The sequence below is a fragment of the Dermacentor andersoni genome, chromosome 4, assembly GCF_023375885.2.
Source record: "Dermacentor andersoni chromosome 4, qqDerAnde1_hic_scaffold, whole genome shotgun sequence".
Classification (NCBI taxonomy): domain Eukaryota; kingdom Metazoa; phylum Arthropoda; class Arachnida; order Ixodida; family Ixodidae; genus Dermacentor; species Dermacentor andersoni.
In genome coordinates this window covers 183,513,177-183,534,917 of record NC_092817.1, presented here as the reverse complement: position 1 = coordinate 183,534,917, position 21,741 = coordinate 183,513,177, and the positions used below count along the sequence as shown (strand labels likewise).

The 21,741-nt window shown below is 46.5% G+C and overlaps 1 protein-coding gene across 1 annotated transcript in view; it reads right to left on the bottom strand.

Moving 5' to 3' along the window:
* The window catches only part of msk (importin-7 msk), a 73,406-nt gene that overhangs the window by 1,502 nt on the left and 50,163 nt on the right, over positions 1-21,741 (bottom strand). The window contains exons 16-19 of the mRNA XM_050177896.3: positions 21,079-21,221; positions 15,420-15,482; positions 11,989-12,243; positions 5,719-5,835 (exon numbers count right to left, since the gene is read on the bottom strand). Of these exons, the coding sequence (XP_050033853.1) occupies positions 5,719-5,835; positions 11,989-12,243; positions 15,420-15,482; positions 21,079-21,221 (578 nt within the window). The remainder of the gene's footprint in view (positions 1-5,718; positions 5,836-11,988; positions 12,244-15,419; positions 15,483-21,078; positions 21,222-21,741) is intronic.

Genomic DNA, 21,741 nt, shown 5'->3' with positions numbered 1-21,741 from the left:
CAAGTTTTATTTACTTGACCAAAGTGTGCCTTCAAGTAAAAACCTTTTCTCTTTCGAGCACTGAAAGGGTGGAACTCATGTTCAGTTTATTCCACTGGTAGGTTTGTGAATACCAAATTAAAGCTTTCTTTGTATGCCATGCAAACAATGATGCAAGAGCAACGATCATAACTTTGTTTTGGTTTCAGTTTATTATACAGCGAAACCTCGCTAAACTGTAGCTGGCCGGGGCTTGGAAAAAGTATGTACTAAACGGTAGTACTGCTTAACCGAAATAGCGCGGGATAGCCCGCTTACCTGTCAAAAACAGAACTTGGAGAGGGAGTGCAATGAAAGGGCAAGAAAACTTTGCGCAACAAAAGTTTTGTTTTCGTCTGGTGCTGTGGCGGCCTAGCAGTGATGACAGCGGCCTCAAACTCATTTAGCTACGAGCCAGCTTTTCCGCCAGTTCACTCTTCTCAGCAAATACCCGCATGAGGCTGACGCAATGCGCAGCTTCTGCCACTGTCGGGCCTGAATCGCCCGTGCTGTTACCTTCCTTGTCGTCCTCATCACCGTCATTAGGTGACACTTCAGCAAGCAACGATGGCGAAAAGTGTAACCCCGTAGCCAACATCTTTTCACGGTCACAGCAGCACTGCCGATCAACTTCTTCGTATTCAAGATGCCACACATAGTGGTCAACGGTAGATCTCTCTCATATGCCAGCGCAGACTTCGTCGTGCCACATTCGATAGCATAAATGATGTCCAATTTTTCTTTGATGGTCAGCACGCAGTTTTTATCCGACCTTTGGCATGAAGACAGTCCTAGTTTGCAAGACACCACAACACAGGCCCCAACACTCTCTGGCATGGCGCCAAAATGATTTTGATGTGGCCTCACCCTTCCAAATGCCCCCCGTGTTTGCACTTGGGCACTGTTCTGATCTCCGAAGCTCGTTATTCTGCCGGGCCATCCTGAATGCAATCAGGATGTACCGCTATGTTTGCACGACGAGAAGTGAAAACATTACGTGTTAATCGATATGTACGCAATAAGCTGGCACCGTTTACGCTGATATAAAACGCATTATGTTCAATGGCCGCTGAGTCGGGGCTTTGACTTTACTACCTTTAAAATGAAACTACCGTTTAAACGGGTACAGTTTAACGAGGTTTTACTACCATAGATGCGGAGTAATGTTGCAAGTGAATATACAAGAACATATCCCATAGGAGGAAGCCAACATGTGGGACCTCTTGTAATTATTAGCAAAGCCAAAATCTGGAATCTTTACCGAGAAAAGGCTACTGGTCATTCTTGCTGGCACTTGCAGGAGTGAGTAAGCAACAATTTAGATGGGCCCACAAGGCATGTAAGATCATTTAAATAGGCTGAATGTTGCTATCTCTACCAAGTGCAAATGGCCACCAAGCACTACAAGGAACAATGAGCACTGCAAAAGTTTGTGAGTGTCACAGCAAGGGAGCCCACATACATGGCAGCCATTTTTCCACATCAACAGAACGTGCCCCAAGCAAGGTGCCCACATCTGATCACACCATAGCTATCCACATTTTTTCAATGACAGCCCAGTGATGACAAAACGAGGGAGTCAACGAGTGGGTGCCACTTTGCCAGCGGTTGGTCACAGTTTATGGGGCAGGGTTAGGGCAATGTCAACTATCTCTTATAAGACAGCACACGAAAGCCAAGGAGTGAGCAGAGAGCAACAACAGCAACCAGTTAAAGTTGACAATGCTTGTCACGATCCACCCGGGTTCGTGAACGAGGGAGGGCTCGATGCAGCCTCCAATAGACGGACGCTCCGAGCAGCCGTGCTCGTCGGTCTTTTTTGCGGTGCGGTGACCAATGTTGCCTGCCGAGCTTGGCAGGCCACCGAGCCTAGCGGCAAACGAACATTATGCCTGAGGAGTCGTCACATGCTTGCTACAATGCTCTAGCATCAGCAGGCACTAAAGATAGGGGACATTTAAGCTTCGCCTTTAAAGGTAAGGCGCGATAGATTATTTGTTCCCTTCAGTAGTTTTATAATTTCACAGTCACTGTTGTTTGTTCGCATTCATTCGTTTGTAACGAATGAATGAATACACGAGCGCTGGCAACGTGTCCCTACAGCATCTACTTAGGTGTCTGTGATTCGGTAGCCAACGCCGTAGTAGACGCCATGGTTGTATCCACTCTGTACGGAGTGACTGAATCACGTGACTATAACGTGGGTTTCTCGACACGCCGTGGACGCTGTTGCCTTTTCCGCTGTACGGGAGCCTTAACGCTATCGCATTGAAATGACTGAAAATGTAGTGCCACCACAGTGGACCACAGGCTCCCATGCATTGCGGAGCGACTGTGCAGGCACTAAAAAATACAGGAGGCTATGATCACACATAACAATGGCAGTGCGATGGAAACTAAAGAGGAGTGCTGTTGTAACCCTTTCAGGTGCTGGGTATACAGAAAGTGCATCAACAGCAAGTGCACTGATGAAAGTAATGACATTTCAAATGTGTCGTAAACATCTTGAAACTTATGATTGGAATTGTGCTGCAAGTTTCTATAACATATGCAAAATGCTTCAGTAAAACGAGTGAGAAGGTAGACAGTTGTGTGCTTTTGCTTAGTGTATGCCAAGGTATGTACAGTACACTTCCATTGATACAAATCTGTTTAATTCAATTTTTCAGTTAATTCGGACCCGGCCAAAGGTCCTAGTCAATGCCCATGCATTCCTATTGGCCCAATTTTGTTTTTTCGATCCTAATACAGTAAAACCTCTTTAAACCATACCCGCTTAAACAGTAGTTTCGTTTTAAAAGTAGTAAAGTCAAATTCCTGACTCAGTGGTTATTGAACATAATGTGTTTTGCATCTGCATAAACCGTACCAGCTTATTGCGTACGCATCGGTCAAAACGTAGCGTTTCCACTTTTCGTCACACAAACACGGTGGTGCATCGTCTCCATCGGGCGGCCCGGCAGAACAACAAGGCTCAGAGATCGGAACAACGGCCTCCAAGCACCCTGTGCGTTTGTGCGTGAAGCCACATCAACATCAACATCATCTCGATGCCGTGCCAGAGAGCGTTGTGCCGTCGTGCAAGCGAGGACTCACGTCACGCTGAAGCTCGGATAAAAAAGGCGCCGGGTGCTCAGCATAGAAGAAAAATTAGACATCATCTGTGCTGTCAAACGTGACATAAAGAAGTCGGCACTGGCACATGACAGAGATCTGGTGTTGACTACAGTGTGTGGCACTTGGAATGCGAAGAAGTTGCTCAGCAGCACTGCTGCGACCGCGAAGAGATGTCGGTTACGAGGTTCGACTTTTCACTATCGGTTGGTTCTGTTGTTGCTGAAGTGTCAACTAGCGACAGTGATGAGGACGACACGGAAAGCGACAGCACGGGCGATTCAGGCCACACAGTGGCAGAAGCTGCGCATTACGTCAGCCTCATGAATGCAATCATCGCAATGAGAACAGGAGCGCGATAACGTAACTATTCCAAACGAAAAGTATTCTGAACTCTGGCACCCGGCAATGAAAAAGGCACTTCGGGACTTCTGCAGCACTACTGTGCGCGTGCACAGAGAAGACGTAACGCCAACGAGGAATCTGCTATGCGAGTCTTTGCCGAAAAGAGGGGGCTGGCTGAAAAGCTGGCACGCAGCTTCAGTAAGTTTGAGGCCGCTGTCGTCGTGCTAGGCCATGGCTGCATCAAACAAAAATAACACTTTTGTCGCGCGAAGTGAATAAATACTGCATGTTTTTTTCCCCCCTTTCATCGCACTCTCTCTGAGTTCCGTTTTCGACAGGTAAGTGGGCGATCTCATGCTATTTCGGTTAAACAGTACTACCGTTTAGTATGTACTTTTTCCAAGCTCCGGCCAACTACGGTTTAACGAGGTTTCACTGTAGCATCTTTTGGCAGAGCTTATGGGACAGTGAACGTGTTGAACACGCATCACCTCGTATTGAAAAACGCTTATCTCGGCCTGCCCTAGGAAGATTTCCAAGCGAGAACCATAACTCATAATGTCCGATTACATACAGAGTGTTCCAACATGTGCTTTTTTTTTTTCAATATAATTGGGGTGGAAATTGCCTGCACGGTGCCAATTAGACAAACCAAAACCGCCCTTGCGGCGTTCGAATGCTTTACTGCACAACATGGCTGTACTGCGGTGAAGCTGACTTTAAAAACTGTACGGCAAAGCTGACTTTAGGAAACTGTCTGGCGTAGTGCGATATTAGCGCCTTGCCCATTTTCTTGCTAAAAAATCGGCTGCGCTACGACTCCCATGTTTACAAGCTTTAATGTCATTTCTATGTTAGCTTCCTGCTTGGGTCACACAGAAAGTGGGTGTGCATTTGAATCGGGGGCATGTTAGAATTGGGAAAAATACTGCCAGAAGAATCAGCGGTATATTTTTGATGTTTTTCTGCACCTTGTTTAATTCAACCCAGTGCATCATTCGATCAATTTTGTCAGCTCCATCGGGCTCGTATGTTCACTTTTTTTATTGTTGTTCGGTGTTTTGCAACAGGCGTAATGTTCAAGTGTCTGCATAGGTGCTTTTAAAGCCTGCTAGATATGAAATAGTTGTTCTCACATATAATGTCCCCGTAGCGCAAGTTTTCACATGGAGTCCACATTCTGTAGACTTGACCAAACTCACTAAAATATTGAAATTTCTTAATCTCTACTCTGCAGCTGTATACTTTTTATGATTCTGAAGATGCAAGAAATGTGGTGAGAGTAAGTTCTCAATCAGCAGAATTTAATTGGCGCCCGAAAAAGGTTAGGCTGTGTCACCAATTTGTGCTTAAAATCCGCCAACAAGGTCCCTTCTGGAGGGACAAAGATTACTGCCTACAGTGGGGCCACCAACGTGAACAAGCTGCACACCTTTTTCACACCATTCAGAAAAGCGGGTTTGCAAACTGTTCAGTGCAGCAGCAATGGCGGATATTTTCTCATTTGTATAAAGCACACTTTTCACAAGCGTTGCTGACAGTGTGAAGGTATATACTACTTCTATGTGTAACTGGCATGACACAACGGAAGCACCTCTCATCCTCCTGCTGACAATTCCCTTGGTGTCTGTCACATCAAACGCTTCCTGCTGAACCAAAACAAAGGCAGTGCTTGCAGCACTGTCCCACACAGTCGTGCACAGCACAAAGCATGAGGAGGAAAAGCGCAGGGAAGAAAATGCTTTCTGTGACACAAAGTGTTCCAACAGGTTTCCTTTCTGAATGACATTATAATTTTGGGCTTACGACCCGCACCAAAAATTTTTTAAATTTTGCCAGGACACTTGGGGCGCTGATTACATGTGAATTTGACCTTGGGCGTGGCTTTACAGTGGCACACGTTAAATTGTGGAATTGGTAGTGTGGGTTATACACAGAAAAATACAACTATAGCAATGTAAACTTGCTTTTGCACTGCACAGCGCTCCGGTAACTATTCGAACTAAGAGGTGCACGGCCAAACACCTCTGAGTTAGTCTTTGATGCTTAGAACAAGGCACATGTTGGGTGGTGCCATATAATGAGCGCGAATTCTCCAATTTCCTGAATTAACGCGGGCTCAATAATTAAGCTTTCACTGCATCTAGTATTTGACCAACTCCAGCTGTATGTAGCCCCAATCTCGCCGGTGAAATCCTTTCGGCCACCAGCAATGCCCAGATGCAACAGCCAGTAGCGTACCTGCGGCTGCCTTCCTCTGGTCGGCAAGCAGGTACACCTCTTGTAGGGACTTCTGCTGGTCGGCAGACAAGCCGGTGGTCAGGACACCAAACCACATCGGGTCCGCACTCTGGATGCCTGTGCAAGAGGAACCAAAAGTCGGTCAAGTCATGCGGTAACATTAAAGAAGTCTATACAGACAACTAAACACCACTATAATGATGTTGCCTTCGACACAAATTTTTTGTTTGTTATATCCAATAGTCTGTATAAGTGTGCGCAACGATACCAGTGGAAAAAAAAAAGAAAATTCATGATCAAGTTCATGTGAACAAAGTACAAGTCTGATGCTTTCTAGAGGTAAATTTTGATGGCCCAGCAGCGGCTTGCCGTGCCAATAGATATACATATAAGCCCTTTGCACAGTTATTAATACAGAGCCGTGAAATTGGTGTGATAATGTGAGATTGCCAAGTTGCTTGCCAACTGCGGGCCAGAGAAGCAGCTGCCCAAGATGTGCCTGTGCATCCAGTAAGTGCTCTTCCAAGCTGTTCTAGCTAAGCATTTAAGATTTTTGCTACCAGAATACATATTTTGAGCTACCAAGAATAAAAACATAGGTTCGCTTTGCTGTAACCAATAAAGTCTTGGATCGCTCATTTCTGGTTTTGTTGTAGCAGTACACTATTAAATTAAATTAATACATGGGCAATGATAATTTCTGTTTACTTTGTTGAGGTTTCACTGCTGCTCCATCAGTAATAATAAGATGGCGGAAATAAAGTGCTACCTTTCATTATGTGGTGCCTACTCCTACAACACAGACTGCTACATGACAACAAATGTCTCTACAGGAAGTACTTTTTAGGTGGTCACCACAGTTGGTGCCAAGTGCAGATCGGTCCAATATACAATACAATAAACTGAAGGTAATCAGCGCTAACAAGGTGACCTACTCTTCTACGTGCAGAAACTGCCATGCCATGGAATTGCTGCATGCGCTCCCACAGGAGCACTGCCAGGTTCATGACCATTAACAGTGGAATAGGGAACAAACTGACACAGTAATGACAGAAACAGCTCTGAATGGCTGCCAGTAGAGTTATTAGACATCTCAAGACTCGTACTGCGACTGGGTATGGTGCGTTTATAATTAAGGGACACATACAACGTTCCATGAGAGCGGCCCCTTTTCACTCTTAACCCTTTGAGCGTCAATGATGTAAATATATACAATGCTGCGAACGAGTCCAAAATGGCTGATGCCGTACATTTACGGCGCCGCCTGTATTTTTGAAAGCGCGCCAATTTCCAAACTTTTTCTTTCCTGGCATGTGCTGCCACAATGTGGGAATACACAATTTCTTTTTCTCACGCCTCCCTCTCTCGGTTTTCGTTGCATGGTTTGTTTTAGAGCTAGTTTGTTTGCTCCGACGCATCTATATACTACTGCTCGTGCATCGGCACGCACGCAGGCAGGCGGAGGTTAGTTTGGGTTTTGTTCCACCGGCGATTTCAGCTTTTGCACTCGCAAAACTATGGCTATCTATCTCGTTACTAATCGCTCAAAGGGCGACCGCCTGTTACTCGCTCGTTTATTGCTCACAGGGGTGCGCATACGAAGGACTAATTGCCTCTGGTTGGTGATAAGATGAAGATTAGCAGAAGTTTGTCACACATTTTGCTTTTCTTAAGCGCACACAACCACACAGTTTTTTTTAGTGCTCTCAGCTACGCATTTTGATTACGCCATGGACTTAAATATTAGTGTAAGAGCAGGAACATTTGATACTTGTGAAATAATCTCGTGTGCGCATTCTCTGAGCCTTCAACTATGTGTATAACAATGCACCAAATTTTTTCACTCGTATAAGTTTTACTTTTTTGTTGTTATTTATGAATAAGCAGTAAATATATACCAATGCAAAATATTTTTTCTCACTTTATGGTCACCCTAGAAAAATTACGGTAAATTTTTCTCGAAATAGGTCCCTCTGAAGAATTTAAATCTGCAATAAAAAAAATAAAAACTGAAAGAGTTAACATGCTTCACCGCATAACACGGCTCCATTGCGGTGCAAATGAGATCCTTGCAGGCCCCAAAGTAAATGTAGCACTGCGCTCGGCAGATTTGGCCCCAGCATGGAGCAAGAAAAAAAGACTGAGGAGAGGCCCTGACGTCACTCATTGTGAAGTTGGCTTTACTCCAACATCTTGTCAGGGGAAAATTCTCCTCTCTGGCTTACATTTCTTGCCTCCGGTGAGTTAACCTTAGAGGGACAGTGAAGAGGAACACTGAGTGAGCCTAAATTTATAATGTATTCTGGAGAACGCCATTTTCGCTGATTTCACGTTAGCAGGTTGATTATTAAGAGTAAATGACGGTCAAAGTTTCATTTCTTAATTTCCACGCATTTCAGCCATTTTGGGCCGGTAAAGTTCTTGAAATTTCCCAAGTTGAGCCTTTGGCTGTTTTAGAATAGAACATACAGTCAAAACCACTTATAACGTTCCCAGATATAATGATTCATCAGTCATAAGAACCACATTTCACTGCATACACAATTTTACAACCCAGCCAATTAAAAGTGCACCCAGATATAACGAACATTTTCAACAGCGCCGTACCGTTGCAACGACACTTCAAAACTGGTCGCAATAAAAGGAGGGCACATGCAAAGTTTCAAAGCATGGCAGCGTGAGCGAACTGGGCGCGTCGCAGTCCTCCCCCCGCAACCCACTCCATTTGAACAGCAAAGTAGACATAACTGCTGAGATAAGTGAGCATTGTACGCCAATTTCAGAAGCTGCGACAAAGTCACTTGCTTTCAACCATGCTAGGGTAACCATGCTTTCAATGCACGTCTCCAACATGCTGCAGGGAGAGGCAGTGCGGTGGCTATGGCCTCCGAGATAGCACTGGAGCACGTGCCTGTGCTATCTTGGAGACCACAACGGTGGCATTATAGTTTTTGCACAGTTCTCCATACCGCACTGCATTCACTACTGCTATTTGGACGATTAGGACCAACGACCCACTCAAGCATCGCTTGTTTATTGTTCATGTTGATATTAGAGAGTTTTAGCCTATCCAGTATTCGCGTTAACACAAGCGGACTGTGCGTTTTACTGGATGAGCGGAGGTGCAAACGTGAATGGCTTTCCCAGTGCAGCCACCTGGTGGCACAGAACTCAATCAAATAAACACAGAGCTAATACTGCAGTAACCAAGTGTACTTTACTTTGCTGCTGGTGTAAATTTTCAGCCGCCACACAATTACACCGCTGCTTAAAATTTAGACCAACAGCGAAGTGGCTCGTCGGTATGATTGCGGTATGATGCACGCTGTTATTATGCAAAGCTGCAGAGAAGGCAGTTACTATGCTGTTACTGGAGAACTGGGAGATCGTGGTTCGCCGACACTTCAATTACGTTGTTGCTGGTAAATGTTTGCGATAGCATTCTACATTTCAAACCTCATACTTTTTCGGCTGAAGTGACACATAGAGAATGCAACTTCTAGGCACTTGGCACGGGAGCGACTGATATTGCAGCCACTATGGCAAGACTTTTCCAAAATTACGGCATGCAGCAATAGTCTCTGCTGTCAGCCAACTAGAAAGCTGTGCTATCGTATGCAGAATCCACTTGTGCGCTGCTGATAGTAAAAGGTATACAGTCGCCGACCGTTTATTCGGACCTCACGGGGACTGTGGACATGTCCGAATAAACAGGTGTCCGAAAAACCAGATTAAGAAAAAAAAATGGAATCCTTTATTTCCACGCACTTATTCGGGCTCAGCAGTAGGCTTGAAGAAATCGTGAATGCGCCGTTGCACGCTGTTCCGTTTACGCGCAATCAGATAAGCCTGAATCTCGGAGAGGGTCATACGGTCACTATAGGTGGCTGAAAGTACAGTCACTGCTTGTACATGCTCCACATGCGGCGGCAGCGTAGCACATGGTGCGTCATCTTCCGACTCAGAGTGATCATCCAGCGGTGCAGCAGAAACCTGGCGAATGATCTCGCCATCGTTGAGTTCTGCGCATGTCAGTACAGCAGGGTCAGCACCTGTGAAACTGTCAAATGAGACGGTGTCCGGAATCGCAATGCAACCACTGCACAGGTCTCGGCAGAATATTTTTCCGCGTCACTAGGGAGCACATCGGAAGGCGACAAATCTTAGGCCTCCCGGCACCCACTTGCCGGCATTCCCCAGCGCAGTCTGCGCGGGCACTGTCAGCGCCATTAGACACTTGACGCGATGTTTCCGTATGCCGCGTTGTATCACCGGAACCTCGACACAGCACACAAAGCAAACACCACCATGCTGACACCAGTCACACAAATGAAAAGCATGGTGTACTCGCAGCGTCGAGCGCAAAGAAACAAACCAGCTGCTGGATTGTCTTGACATGGCTTACTACAGTCGAACCTCGATATATCGAACAGCGCGGTGATCGCAAAATAGTTCGATATAGCCAGAATTCTATATTAAAATCACGTAGAAAACGCGTCAAAAACTAGCGCAAATCAATCAATGAACCAATCGTGGCGCAATAGATACTCACATGAAGCTTCAAACAAAGTATTTATTTAGTTCGCTGAAAGTACTGAAGCAGCGCAGCCTGCTTCATATTGGCAACCGCGTGCTTGACCACGGCGTCCTCAACATAGTCCAAACGGTCCACAAGAGACAGTCCAGTGCCTTCTATTGCGCCGCAGTAGCGGCGTACAACGGCCAAAGCAGCTACAGCCTCAGTTGCAGTCGGGAGCGGGGCAACATCAGCGCTTGCTGGATGAGCCTCGGCAGCGTCTTCGTTTGGCCGCTCAGCAGTCACTTCTGCCGCGATCTCCACGTCTGTTAACTCCGCCACTGTTCCGGTGCTGTCGTCACCGCCAACGAAGTCCACAATGCACATGATGTGTGGCTCAGCACCGACAAAGCGCTCCAACTGGCTCCACGGCCGCCTCGTTCACGCGCGCACTGCGGGGGCAAGCCTCGCCGTGCGCGCGTGATCGAGGCGGCTTGCCCCGCCGTGCGCGCATAGGTGCGCGCGTGATCGAGGCGCCCGTGCTGGCTCCAAGCCGCCGCGTGTGTACGCCGATCGCGCCGCCGCTATCTTCGAGAGTGTTGCGGGAAAGCTCGCCTCATGTCAACAGAGCGCACTTGGTCTGGGGCAGCGGAGTTCGATATACCCATTTTACATCCGGCCCAGTTCGAAATAAAGAATTAAAAATGCATGCGATTTTCCATATGATATAGAAATTGTTCGATATACGCAATAATTCGATATATCAGTGTTCGATATATCGAGGTTTGACTGTAAACTGAAACCGGAACTGCTGTAGAGCCACTCTATCAAACCAGGCAGAAACAATGATGATGAGCGGGGATTACCAGTAGCGCCACTTCGTGGGGCAGCAAGGAGGCTCCGTTCAAAACAAAAATGGCGTTCAGCAAGTCGAACCATGCACCGGTCAGAGTCGGTGCAAGGTGCTCTCGATCGAGTTGGCTCCAAGAGTGTCCGAAAAATCAGACAAGAGGTTGCAAGGTGTCCGAACTTTCGGCAGTTGTTATACATTATGGTCTATGGGGAGAATGGCGGTGCCGCGAAGCAGACCGAATAATCGAGCATGTCCGAATTTTTGGAGTCCGGAAAATCAGTCGGCGACTGTAACAAGCTCTCTCTCAAAAGAGAGAGCGAGAGAAAGAATGGTGAGAGTGCTGTGATCGTAGTTTCGCATTAGCAGGTGATCGGAACCGGACACATGCCCCTTTGAAGGAGCTATGACATTGCATTTAGTTCTTTAGACAACGTTTTTAACACAAATATACAGGTAGATGTGGGAACAAAAAGTAAGAGACTAATAATATGATTTTTGGACCGAAGTGGTATCAAATCGTAACTGTCAACACCAGCTTCAATTTCACTCATTTTTGCGAGTTCCGAAGGGCGAATCCTGATATAACAAACTCCTGATACAATGACCGTTTTCCACAGAACTATCGAGTCCATTATAAATTCAACAAGGTTCAAGCAGACGCCAAAATCAACATCGCAACAAGATGGCGCGCGTGGTGCTGCCACGAGTCAAATTTTTTTTTTTCTTTTCTGGTTTACCAAGCATCTTCTAGCAGTAAGAGCGGCTGCATTGGTATTGCGGAAGGGTGATTTACTCGCATGACCCAAATTATCTTTCTCTTTAGTATCCTCCTTCCAAGCACCAAGTGCAGCTTCATTACAGGAAGGGTGGACAGCATACAAAGAAAAGTTGTCCCATTTACCCTGCATGACCTCCTTGAAGACCTGGTACTCGTCAATAGGGCAGTCATCCTCGTCAAGAGGTGTCGTGAATGATTCGAGCGCCGTTTCTTCTTCGTCATCCTCTTCGTCCTCGTCGTCTTCGTCATCCTCAGGGTCATCCTCAATGGTGGCCGAGGTGACAGGGAATGGAGACCCCTTCTTGGCACGGCGAGCCAGCCTCGACAGGTACTCCTGACCCTCGTCGTCAAGCTCATCCTCGTCCGAGTCTAGCACCTCTGCACACAGAACAGTGACGTGAATCTCCAAACACGTTATTTTGAGAATTTTCAAGTGTGCAAGAAATCTCCTGCCACTAACTATCTCAGCAGCAAAGATCCCACTCTGCTGACTGCCCATTACTGCCCTCTGACTGGACTGTGTTGATCGAGAACTGGGGCACAGCCATTCACCGTCAAAAGAAACAATACGACAAACTCACGGTAGTGCCAAATGACAAGCTATAAAAGATATATGTAACGTACTGCCCATCAACTAAAGCACTTATGAAAATACCTTTCAGTGCTCTTAAAAAGCGCAGTGCAACTAACACCCAAACAAAACATTTAGGGTACATTGCCATGTGAAGCTTATCCTAAATTTAGGACTAACCTTCCCGATTAGGGAGAAAAAAGAAAAACTCGCAGTACCAAATTTGAGCCGATACTGAAGCTTCGGCGGCTATATGCAAAGCCAGTTTGACATATGTGCCACCACCCATGCCACAAATATATAGACCTCCATGTTCAAGATGATTCCAGTCAACCTGAACATGCAGAAACAAGAACAAACTAAACATTCTTTTATTATTATGAATACTATGCAAGACATGGCCCTGGGCTGAATGAAAATTAAACATTTTAGCACATTGTGATGCACAATCCTCTCCTGTGGTATGTGCGACCAGCACGAGTTGGCTAAAAAAAATATGCACAGGCCCACATTTCATTAACGGATTGCACTGCGCTGAACTGTTCCAACCTGAGAGCAATGTGAACCAGATGCATGCTGGGTCAGCTGCATATGCCCTTACGACTGCACGAATGTGCATTACAGTGTTGAACCAGGCTTTCAGGTCACACTGTGCCATCTTGCCCTTGTTTTGCCCTCACTTCTTTGCAGCTGTAAACTTGGTCGTTACTGGGCATGCATGTTTGCATTTTTCCTGTGATAACAAGGTCAGGTTGTCTACCAAGTTGACATTTACAAACTGCCCGAGTTTTCCAGGTTTTCCCTGAGTGCCTCGAAGCCGTCCTAATTGTCGGGCATCCGGAAAGTTGGTTGTTGACTGTACACTGTCAACTCCTCCAGCCAACAACACAGCGTCAAAGACTATTCACTGCGATTACCCTCTGTTACTCGAGCCAGCATTACTGCGACCTTCGTTCCCTTTCAATAAAATTACAGCTGATTTTCGCTGATAGAAGCACCAATTCCCTGAGTTTTCCCAGAGTATTTCCAAACTAGTCAAAATACCTGAGAATTGCCGATTTTTCCCTGTTGGTAGACACCCTGCAAAGTACTGGCTTTCCCGCACATCTCAGTCATCTGGTGGTTGAGCGCACCGCATCCTAAACTAACGTTGAAAAAATATTTCAGAGTGCAGCTCTTAGGCACCTGTTTCTGCATTGCCCTCGGCGTAAACGGTAGAACGAAAGTGCAGAGGATGAAAGACAGCGATAGAGAGAGCATGAGGAGGAAATCAAAGGAGGGCACGGTGGAAGTATGAGGAGGAAAACGGAGTCTGGCAAAAGGGTGAAGAGTGCCGCAAGCTATGTGCTCCACAGCAGCGACCCACTACAAGATCGCGTCATAGTAGCATGCACCGTCATCTGGCCATTGACGATGTCATTACTAAAGCACGCGATGAGTGCTTCCACCGATACCGTATTTATACGAATATAAGGTAAGGTTTTTTCCCAGAATTTTTAGCCTCAATGTCAACCCCAGCCACATTCACAAATTTCTCCATATAGTGTGGCTTTATGGCAGCGCACCGCAATGCAGCAAAACCACACTATAACGCGATATTCGCGCTGCCGCGAAGCCATACCTAAAGGCAAAAATTCACATATAACCCACACTCCGTGTTGGAGTTCCCTTTCCCCATATTTCATGGTCGCCACTTTGCATTTTGGCTGTGCTAAGTTATTCAGCATTTCAAGTAATCCCTGCCCAGTCTGAATAATCCGTCAGCTACCCTATATTACCTTATATTAATGTCCATACTTAAGTGTTTTTGTTTTTATTCTTGGGTCTTTTACGTGGCACCTCTGCCTAATAATCGTGACTGCTTTATAAGCGAATAAACACGGTACATGGAAACAAAGGGCTGGCATGTCCTTCAGACCCATTGCACATCCACAAATTCACCTCCGCCACTGCCGCTAGAGAATACGCTCCACATTCCCATGTTCACGCTTTTTTTCTGAACAATGAGCGACAACTGGTGGAATTCAAGACACCTAAAGAGCTGCACCCAAATTTCACGTTCGGGAATATTGTAATCGTCGGTGAATTTTTTGTTACATTTAGAGCAACTGTACCAAATACAGCCTACACTTGTTACAACGAACGTAGGCTGTACAACAGACTTTTGGATATAACGGACCACATTTCAGCCTTAGTTTATTCTACCTATTTTATTAATGCAATGACATTCGCTTTTAACAGACTGCGCTACAACGGACTATCAGCTACAGCGGACGAAATTAGCGGCAATTTTTTGCAAAATTGGGCATATAAAAAGTACTTTTGCCGTGTCGACATGGGCTGAAAATTGACTTGCGAGGGTCAGTTGACGATCGTGCCTCAATATAGCACGCGCAAGGGAGTAAAGCAGGGCGGAACTGAACCATCTTCTCTCACGCGCGAGGCACAGGGGTGGCGGGAGAGGGGGGGGTGTCTACTCCGGCAGCCCCTGCTTAATGCGCGTGGGCGCTGCATCTTGAAAGCGATCTGCAATGTGGACAAAGTGCGCCCAGTGCTGTTAGCGTCATATGTACTGTGCTTTCAACGTTTAGTTCACGCTGAAGTGAGAGACAGCACGAGGGTCTATTTGCGTGCTGCTGCTGCTGCGCTTATCTTGCTTAATTTGCTATCGCAATCAATGCTTTGCCTTTCAGGCAAAATTGGTATTTTTTTATTTTTTTATTTCGACATTCGTCGCTCGCACTTTGCAATGAAGTTGCAAGACATCGAGACGAACATTTCGGCAGTGAGGCATTTCGGATATTACGAACTTCGGATAAAACGAAAATTTTTTTTTCGAATTAGCAGGGTCTGTTGTAATGAGGGTCGACTGTATAGGTAATACTGCAGGTGCTTTCTTGTGCTGGTAATTGCTGTCACAAACCTCGCATTATACTATTCACTAAAACACTGCTGCAATCGGGAAGTGCAATGTTGCAGTCACCATTTTCGCAGTCATCATCATCTTCTTCCTCGTCATCAGATTCTTCTTCCTCCTGGGCACGGTCTGCACATAAAAAATGGGGAGAGATGAGTTAAGAATCAAAAGCGCCCTCGACTACCAAATCAAATTGGCAACAAAACCTGACCAAGAAGCAGAACATCAAATAAATGCTGTGGCAATGTTCTTGACACCAATGCCACGACTATTGACACCTGACAGGACTATTGTAGCCCAGGCCATAGTTGGTGTGTAAGGTATTTGTGTTGCGCTTTTGTGCACAGAATATGCTACCACGAAGAGAAGAACAGGGAAGCGTGACCTAGCCCAACAGCTGCTTCATACTAAATTCTGAAGTGCCCGTCAAGTGCAGTAAGTTTTGCCGGAAGAAAAAGCATGTATTGTTGAATCAAGTATATACAAAAAGTCATTACGTGACGTGATACAGTTTAACCTATCTTGATATTGTTACGGGGAGAAGAGAAGTTTAAAATATATTTACAGGGTATTTACAACATGTCCACTGGCATGCAAGGCATACAAGATGGAAGACAGTTCGCACAACACCAGCGAGTGTCGTCATCTTGTGTAATGTCCTCAGCTTCATCTCTCGCAGAGCTTGGTAACATGGCCCCTGGCAGCAAAGGCGCCGTCTCAATGCTTGCTAGATCGTCCGAGTGGTACAGTAAACTTTTCTTAAGGGGCGATGAGGGTCATGAGAACTTCTTGTTTTTCATTTTTCAGTGGTTAGCTTTGCTGCTGCGTTATGGCCTATGTGGTACGAGATGGCGCGACGCAGTGACTTATCTTAGGCCCGATGTTGTCAGCTCGTCTGAACCTTGGGATACCTGCCTCCTCTTTCTTGCCGTAGGAAGCACAGACGGCTTGCGGGTCGTTTTTCGTGGATGTGTTTCATTTTTCGTTCTTTTTTTTGAGAGGGTAGATTTGCCGGTTACTATTGTGATACGATGAACAAAGAAACGGCCTATCAGCGGTTTTCAAAGCGACGCGATGCCAAGCCTAGCAGACAAGCTCGCCTGCGAGGCCTAGTTGCCATAGAAACAGCCAATCAGAAGGCCCCTCGCGGCGCGTTGGGGCACTGCATGCATCGTGAGCTCGTCATACCGGCCCTTGATTGTTTTACAAATGCGTTTTTTCCATGCCGCCATTGACGGCGAGGGTGCAGGGAACTGAACTTTCGAACAATACCAGGATGGCACCGCTCAGCAGTGGGAAAGACGAGAAACGGCTCCGTGAATGCTGGTGTTTCTGTGCGATTTTGGGGTCATTTCTCGCCATCCGTGCTGACAAAATAATTTTTTTCTGACACTTAGGGTGCATTTCGGGGCAAATCGTTTTGATAAGGTGTAGATTAGGTATTACAGATGCCAAAACAAGTAGTTCCGAAAAATTTTTTTTTTGCACGATTCTTGGTTTTTAAGACCCGCGTCTCCCCTTAAACTGTACCCGCTTAATTGGTAGTGACTGCCGTTGCCTTATTTCCACAGGCAGATAGCGGAAAAGGGCCAAGGTCCTAAAATATGGCTGATGGAACTTCAAGGAGTTGACAACGGCCAGCTAGGAGTACGGCTTGTTTCTTGTGACACTGGCATTGCTCACGGTAAGCAACATAACAGCAGACGAAATGGTGAATACCGGGCCACAAGAAGTGATGCCGAATGCGATCATACATCCTAGAGACTCCCGAGGTTACCCGTGGTAGGAACATTGTGTAGCTGTATGAGAATGTTTTGACGCATATGTGTGGGAATAATCAAGAGCAGTGCAGGACCGTCAGGGTGCACATTGCAGCAGAGCAAGACAGCATCCTGCAGCCCAAACATATGCAGAGAAGGGGAAGGCGTCTCACAAGTTACCCGGAAAATGAGGTCTCGCAAATAGGTGTCACGGCGTTCCTCAGCTACGATGTTATGAAACGTAGTAAGTGACAGCACGCAGAAAGACTCGCAGCTGTTGGGAAGCTCTGGTGGGTCTACTGGACGGCACGACAAGCAAGCAGCATCTTCATGCCATCGGCCGCTCTTATCCACAACTGAGTACGAGTACTCTTGGAGTCGTACAGCCCACCGACAAAGACGTCCAGTAGGATCCTTTAGGGATGAAAGCCAGCATAAGACATGATGGTTGATGATAACTGTAAATTGCCAGCCGTACAAGTTGAGACGAAATTTACCCATTGCCCAAATGAGGCCAAGGCACTGATGCTCAGTAATGGAGTACCGTATTTACTCGCATAATGATCGCACCCCTAAATTTTGTAATCAAAATTAGATTTTTTTATTTCCCGTGTAATGATTGCACCCCGAATTTGCCGCAGCGATGTGTCATGCGCCAAGTCTAGCTAATAATGATCGCGCTTACCATCTGTCGACTGCTATGCAAACGACTCTTCAAGACAAACCAAGCGGTCTGCACGCACCAAACATTCTTTTCATCACTTACCGCACTTCCACGAAAAAAAAAACGCTACAACCATACTTGCCTTTATTATGTGTAGGCTTTGTAATGGTTGTCGTCAACAAAAACAAAAAAGGCGCCTTTTGATTCTTCACGTCTGCACTCGTGGGCACGCAACAAATCGCGAGCGGCAACGATAGCGGCCACATTTACACTGATACGCAAGAAGTGTACCCTATTCATACGCCGACGTTTGTAACACAGCTAAGATATTCGCCCACCCTTAGCGGAAACGTGCCATATTAGGATAGTGGTGAAGACATATGCCGCAGTTTCCGCAGCATGCCGGCCATGTATTTCTATGTCACTGGCAGCTAAGCGCACCCATCTGTTTCTGTCCCCTCAAAGTGGACATGGCTATGTTATTGCCGCAAACTTGCCGATATTATTTATTACTGATACGGAAAAAACTGTTTGAATGAACGTAATGTACTCACGAGAAGAAAAAAATCGCGTTCGGCGCGTTCGGCTTGCTCTGCCGGCCGCCATTTTTTTGTGTCCCGCACTACATACAGCGGCAGCCGCCTATTTGTTGACCTGTTGTCATCCCGTAGCAAATGCCAGATGATATATTTTTTTTTCTTTTTGCGGGGAATTTAAACCGCGTAATGATTGCACCCCTGAATTTGAGTCAAATTTTTTTATTTACAAGAAAGTGCGATCATTATGCGAGTAAATAAGGTAATTATGCTCCACTTAGGACTGAAGATGGCCAGCGTACGCAATAACATAGCTGCAACCTTGCTGACGCTGAGCCAAAAGAGTGCCGATTCCATGACCGCTGGCATCGGTTTGAACTTCTGTTGGAGCGGTCACATCAAAATGGGAGAGAACAGGCAGTAAAGTGAGCCGCACGATAAGCTCAGCAAACACAGTAGCTTGTACCGGACTCTAGACAAAAGACGCATTTTTCTTGAGAAGTTCTGCAATAGAATGTGCAACATTAGTGAAATTGCATACGAACCGATTAAGTATGAACAGAGGCCCATAAAGCTTCAAACGTCGTTGGCAAAAGCCAGTATTTTAGCCATAGAAGCATGTGATATCCCATCAGAAAGCTTAATTTTTACCGATGTAAGTGCAAAAAACAGGCTTTCTCAGAACCGCACTGCCGCCATCTTATGTTTGATACTGCAGCCATTTTGGTCTTCAATAGCCAGCCACGCTTGTTTCCATCCACTCATAATTCACGTCGAAAATCCGGGCCACAGAAAGGTCCCACCGCATGAGCCTATTCGTGGAGTGAGTACATGTGACTGAATTACGCCTTCCAATTCGTGGAGCCTCCCATGTCATCTGCTGCGCATACGAAATGTAGAGTTGACATTGTAAGGGTACAGAGCCAACGCCAGGTGGTGTGGAATTGCAGGCACGAGACGGTAGGAAACGGTGTGTGGCGGGCAGGGAGAACGTGGAAGGTGTGTGCGCGCGGTCGGCATGCGGGGAGCGCGTGACAACGAACCGAGGGAGTGAAGTAATCGGCGGAGCAGGCCGCGTGCAGCGCGGCGCGACGGAATGCAGACTGCGTATGTGTGCGTGCGCCGAGGATTTCCCGAAATAAAGAATGCACTCGACAACATCATTTTGTTCGTCGCTCGAGACAGACTTTTCTGGCGGATTACGCTTGGAAGATCGCAACTCCATACGAGTTCAGCAAATAAGAAACTAAAGAAGCTGTTTTCGAACATCCAAAACAAAGAGTGCGCACTGTGGCAGGGTATTGGCACAGTGCCAAGCTAGCTAGACAAGGTGCACAGCAGCCACCGAAAGCGAATTAGGCCTGGGCTCTCGGCACCATTCTGAAACTTTGATCACGATGAAGCGATATAGAAAATTCCACAGCGCACATAAATTTGGGAAGCGAAAAAAAAAAAAAAAGGGAAAGCAAGATCATGGCTCGGGTTCATCACAAGTGATCCCAGCGCAGGATGGCGTGGCGACGGAATGCGATTCATGAGTCGAAATGCCAATTTCTGCACCTTGTTATGATCGACCAGCGGAGGTATTGACCTCCTAGACTCTCCCTCTCCTGCACCACTGTGACAAATCGCTTTGTGAAGCTAACAATGCGTCCCTCTCGGACACACCTGCGGCGACAGCAAGGCGAAACATCTTTGGCGGATCCAGTTTTGTTCACTGTGACCGTCATGGACCAATCAGAGTAAGAAACTCCTGGAAAAGGGTGTTTTACAGTATTTCCTCACGGACTCCGGTAATCGCCATGGTCGTTTGACAGACACTCCAGCAAACTGCTAGGTCATCTTAGGAACCAAGGCGTGCCAGCCTGAGTCAAGCATGACAATCCCCGTCTACGAAGCTCCCCTTCTTTCTGTGTGTTCAGTGAACAAAGGTGCAGGAGTGATAGAGTGAACTCTTGCCCTCAACGCAGGCGCTTCGACGACTTTGGACGCTCCAATTGGATGAAGGTGGGGCGGCAGTTTCTCTGGCCTAGGGATCTGGAGAGGACAGAGGGGATTTAAGCGGCCTTTTTTCGGCTCCTTAGTGTGCTTATATTCAGTCATGCTAGACTGATGAGACGTAACATTCTCCACTCCTCATGTAGATATTGTAAATAAACCCAGTACTCCTCGTTCTCGATAAGAACACGTTTGTCCTTTCAACAACGTCCTTAGCGTGGCTGAGTCAGACGACAGCATGAGCCAGCTGCCCCTTTCTACATGCCCGACCCCCCCGCCTTGGGCGCCATCGGTGATTGGCAACGTGGCACAAGGATAGACAAAATGTTCGTGACAAGCACCGATCACGCACAACGGCGGAAACAGACTGAAGATGAGATCTGCAGCTTATCAACTTCCGCAAAAGGGAACAAAATGCGGACGCTTGTGACGACATGCGACGACTCTGACCCACAGAATTTTGTTTTTAGCTATTTTCTGTTTCATTTGTTTGTAACCTTACAACCTTCTGACAAGCAAATTTGCTCAGCTTTGGTACACCCAATTTTGATAATTTTTGTTTTACTGAAACGCTGAATGTTTAGTGAGTGCAGAAGGGTGTCAAATGTCACTCTGGAAAGTCAGTACTAATGTGCTTCTATTTCATGACGAATACAGCTTCAAGTCATTTCATCCATTCATATGGCATGCAGAGAAAGGTGGCATGCCGACGCCAGCAACAGCGCTGGCACGCAGCTACGGAAGTGACAACGAGGGAATGGACTCACATGCGTAGGCCCGCTTGAGGCCATCAAAGAGCACCAGCAACGAGGGCACCACCTGGGGTGCCATCTCGGAAAGCGCCTGCGGCCGGGAACCCTGGCTGATGAGCGTACACAGGCCCAGTACACACATCTTGCGGTCGTGCAGCCTGCAATGCGCGAGCACCAATGACGACACGTGTTGTGCATGCTCGCGTCCGGTCTGGCATTGCTTGCAGGTTGATACACAGAACTCAAAAGCAAACAAAATCAGTGCAAATGTAAGTTCACAGGGCAAATGGTTGAGCTGCGAAGAAATATGCTTTTGCGAATATGAACAGTAGATAGTTTCAGTTTAACGTTAGCGTAATAGTGGAGTTAAGGAAAATAGCGTTACTAGTCCGCGAACGAACTTTGCAGAAAGTGAGTTTTAGTATAGCGTGATAGCGTAGTTTACGTGTGGAATGCTTTTGAATTATGCTTTGAATTTTGCATACATAGTGCACTTAATTGATTCTATCTGTGTGCGCGTCCGGAAAGTGTAAGAGACAGACCAATAGAAGCCAGGGGCATGTAGCATTTGTACTTTCCGTGTCTGTCGATTTGTGGTAAAATAGCAAAGCAGTACAAGCTTTCTACATTAGCCTTCGAAATTTTTCGATCAGAGGCCATAGGATGTCGTTCCGCCTA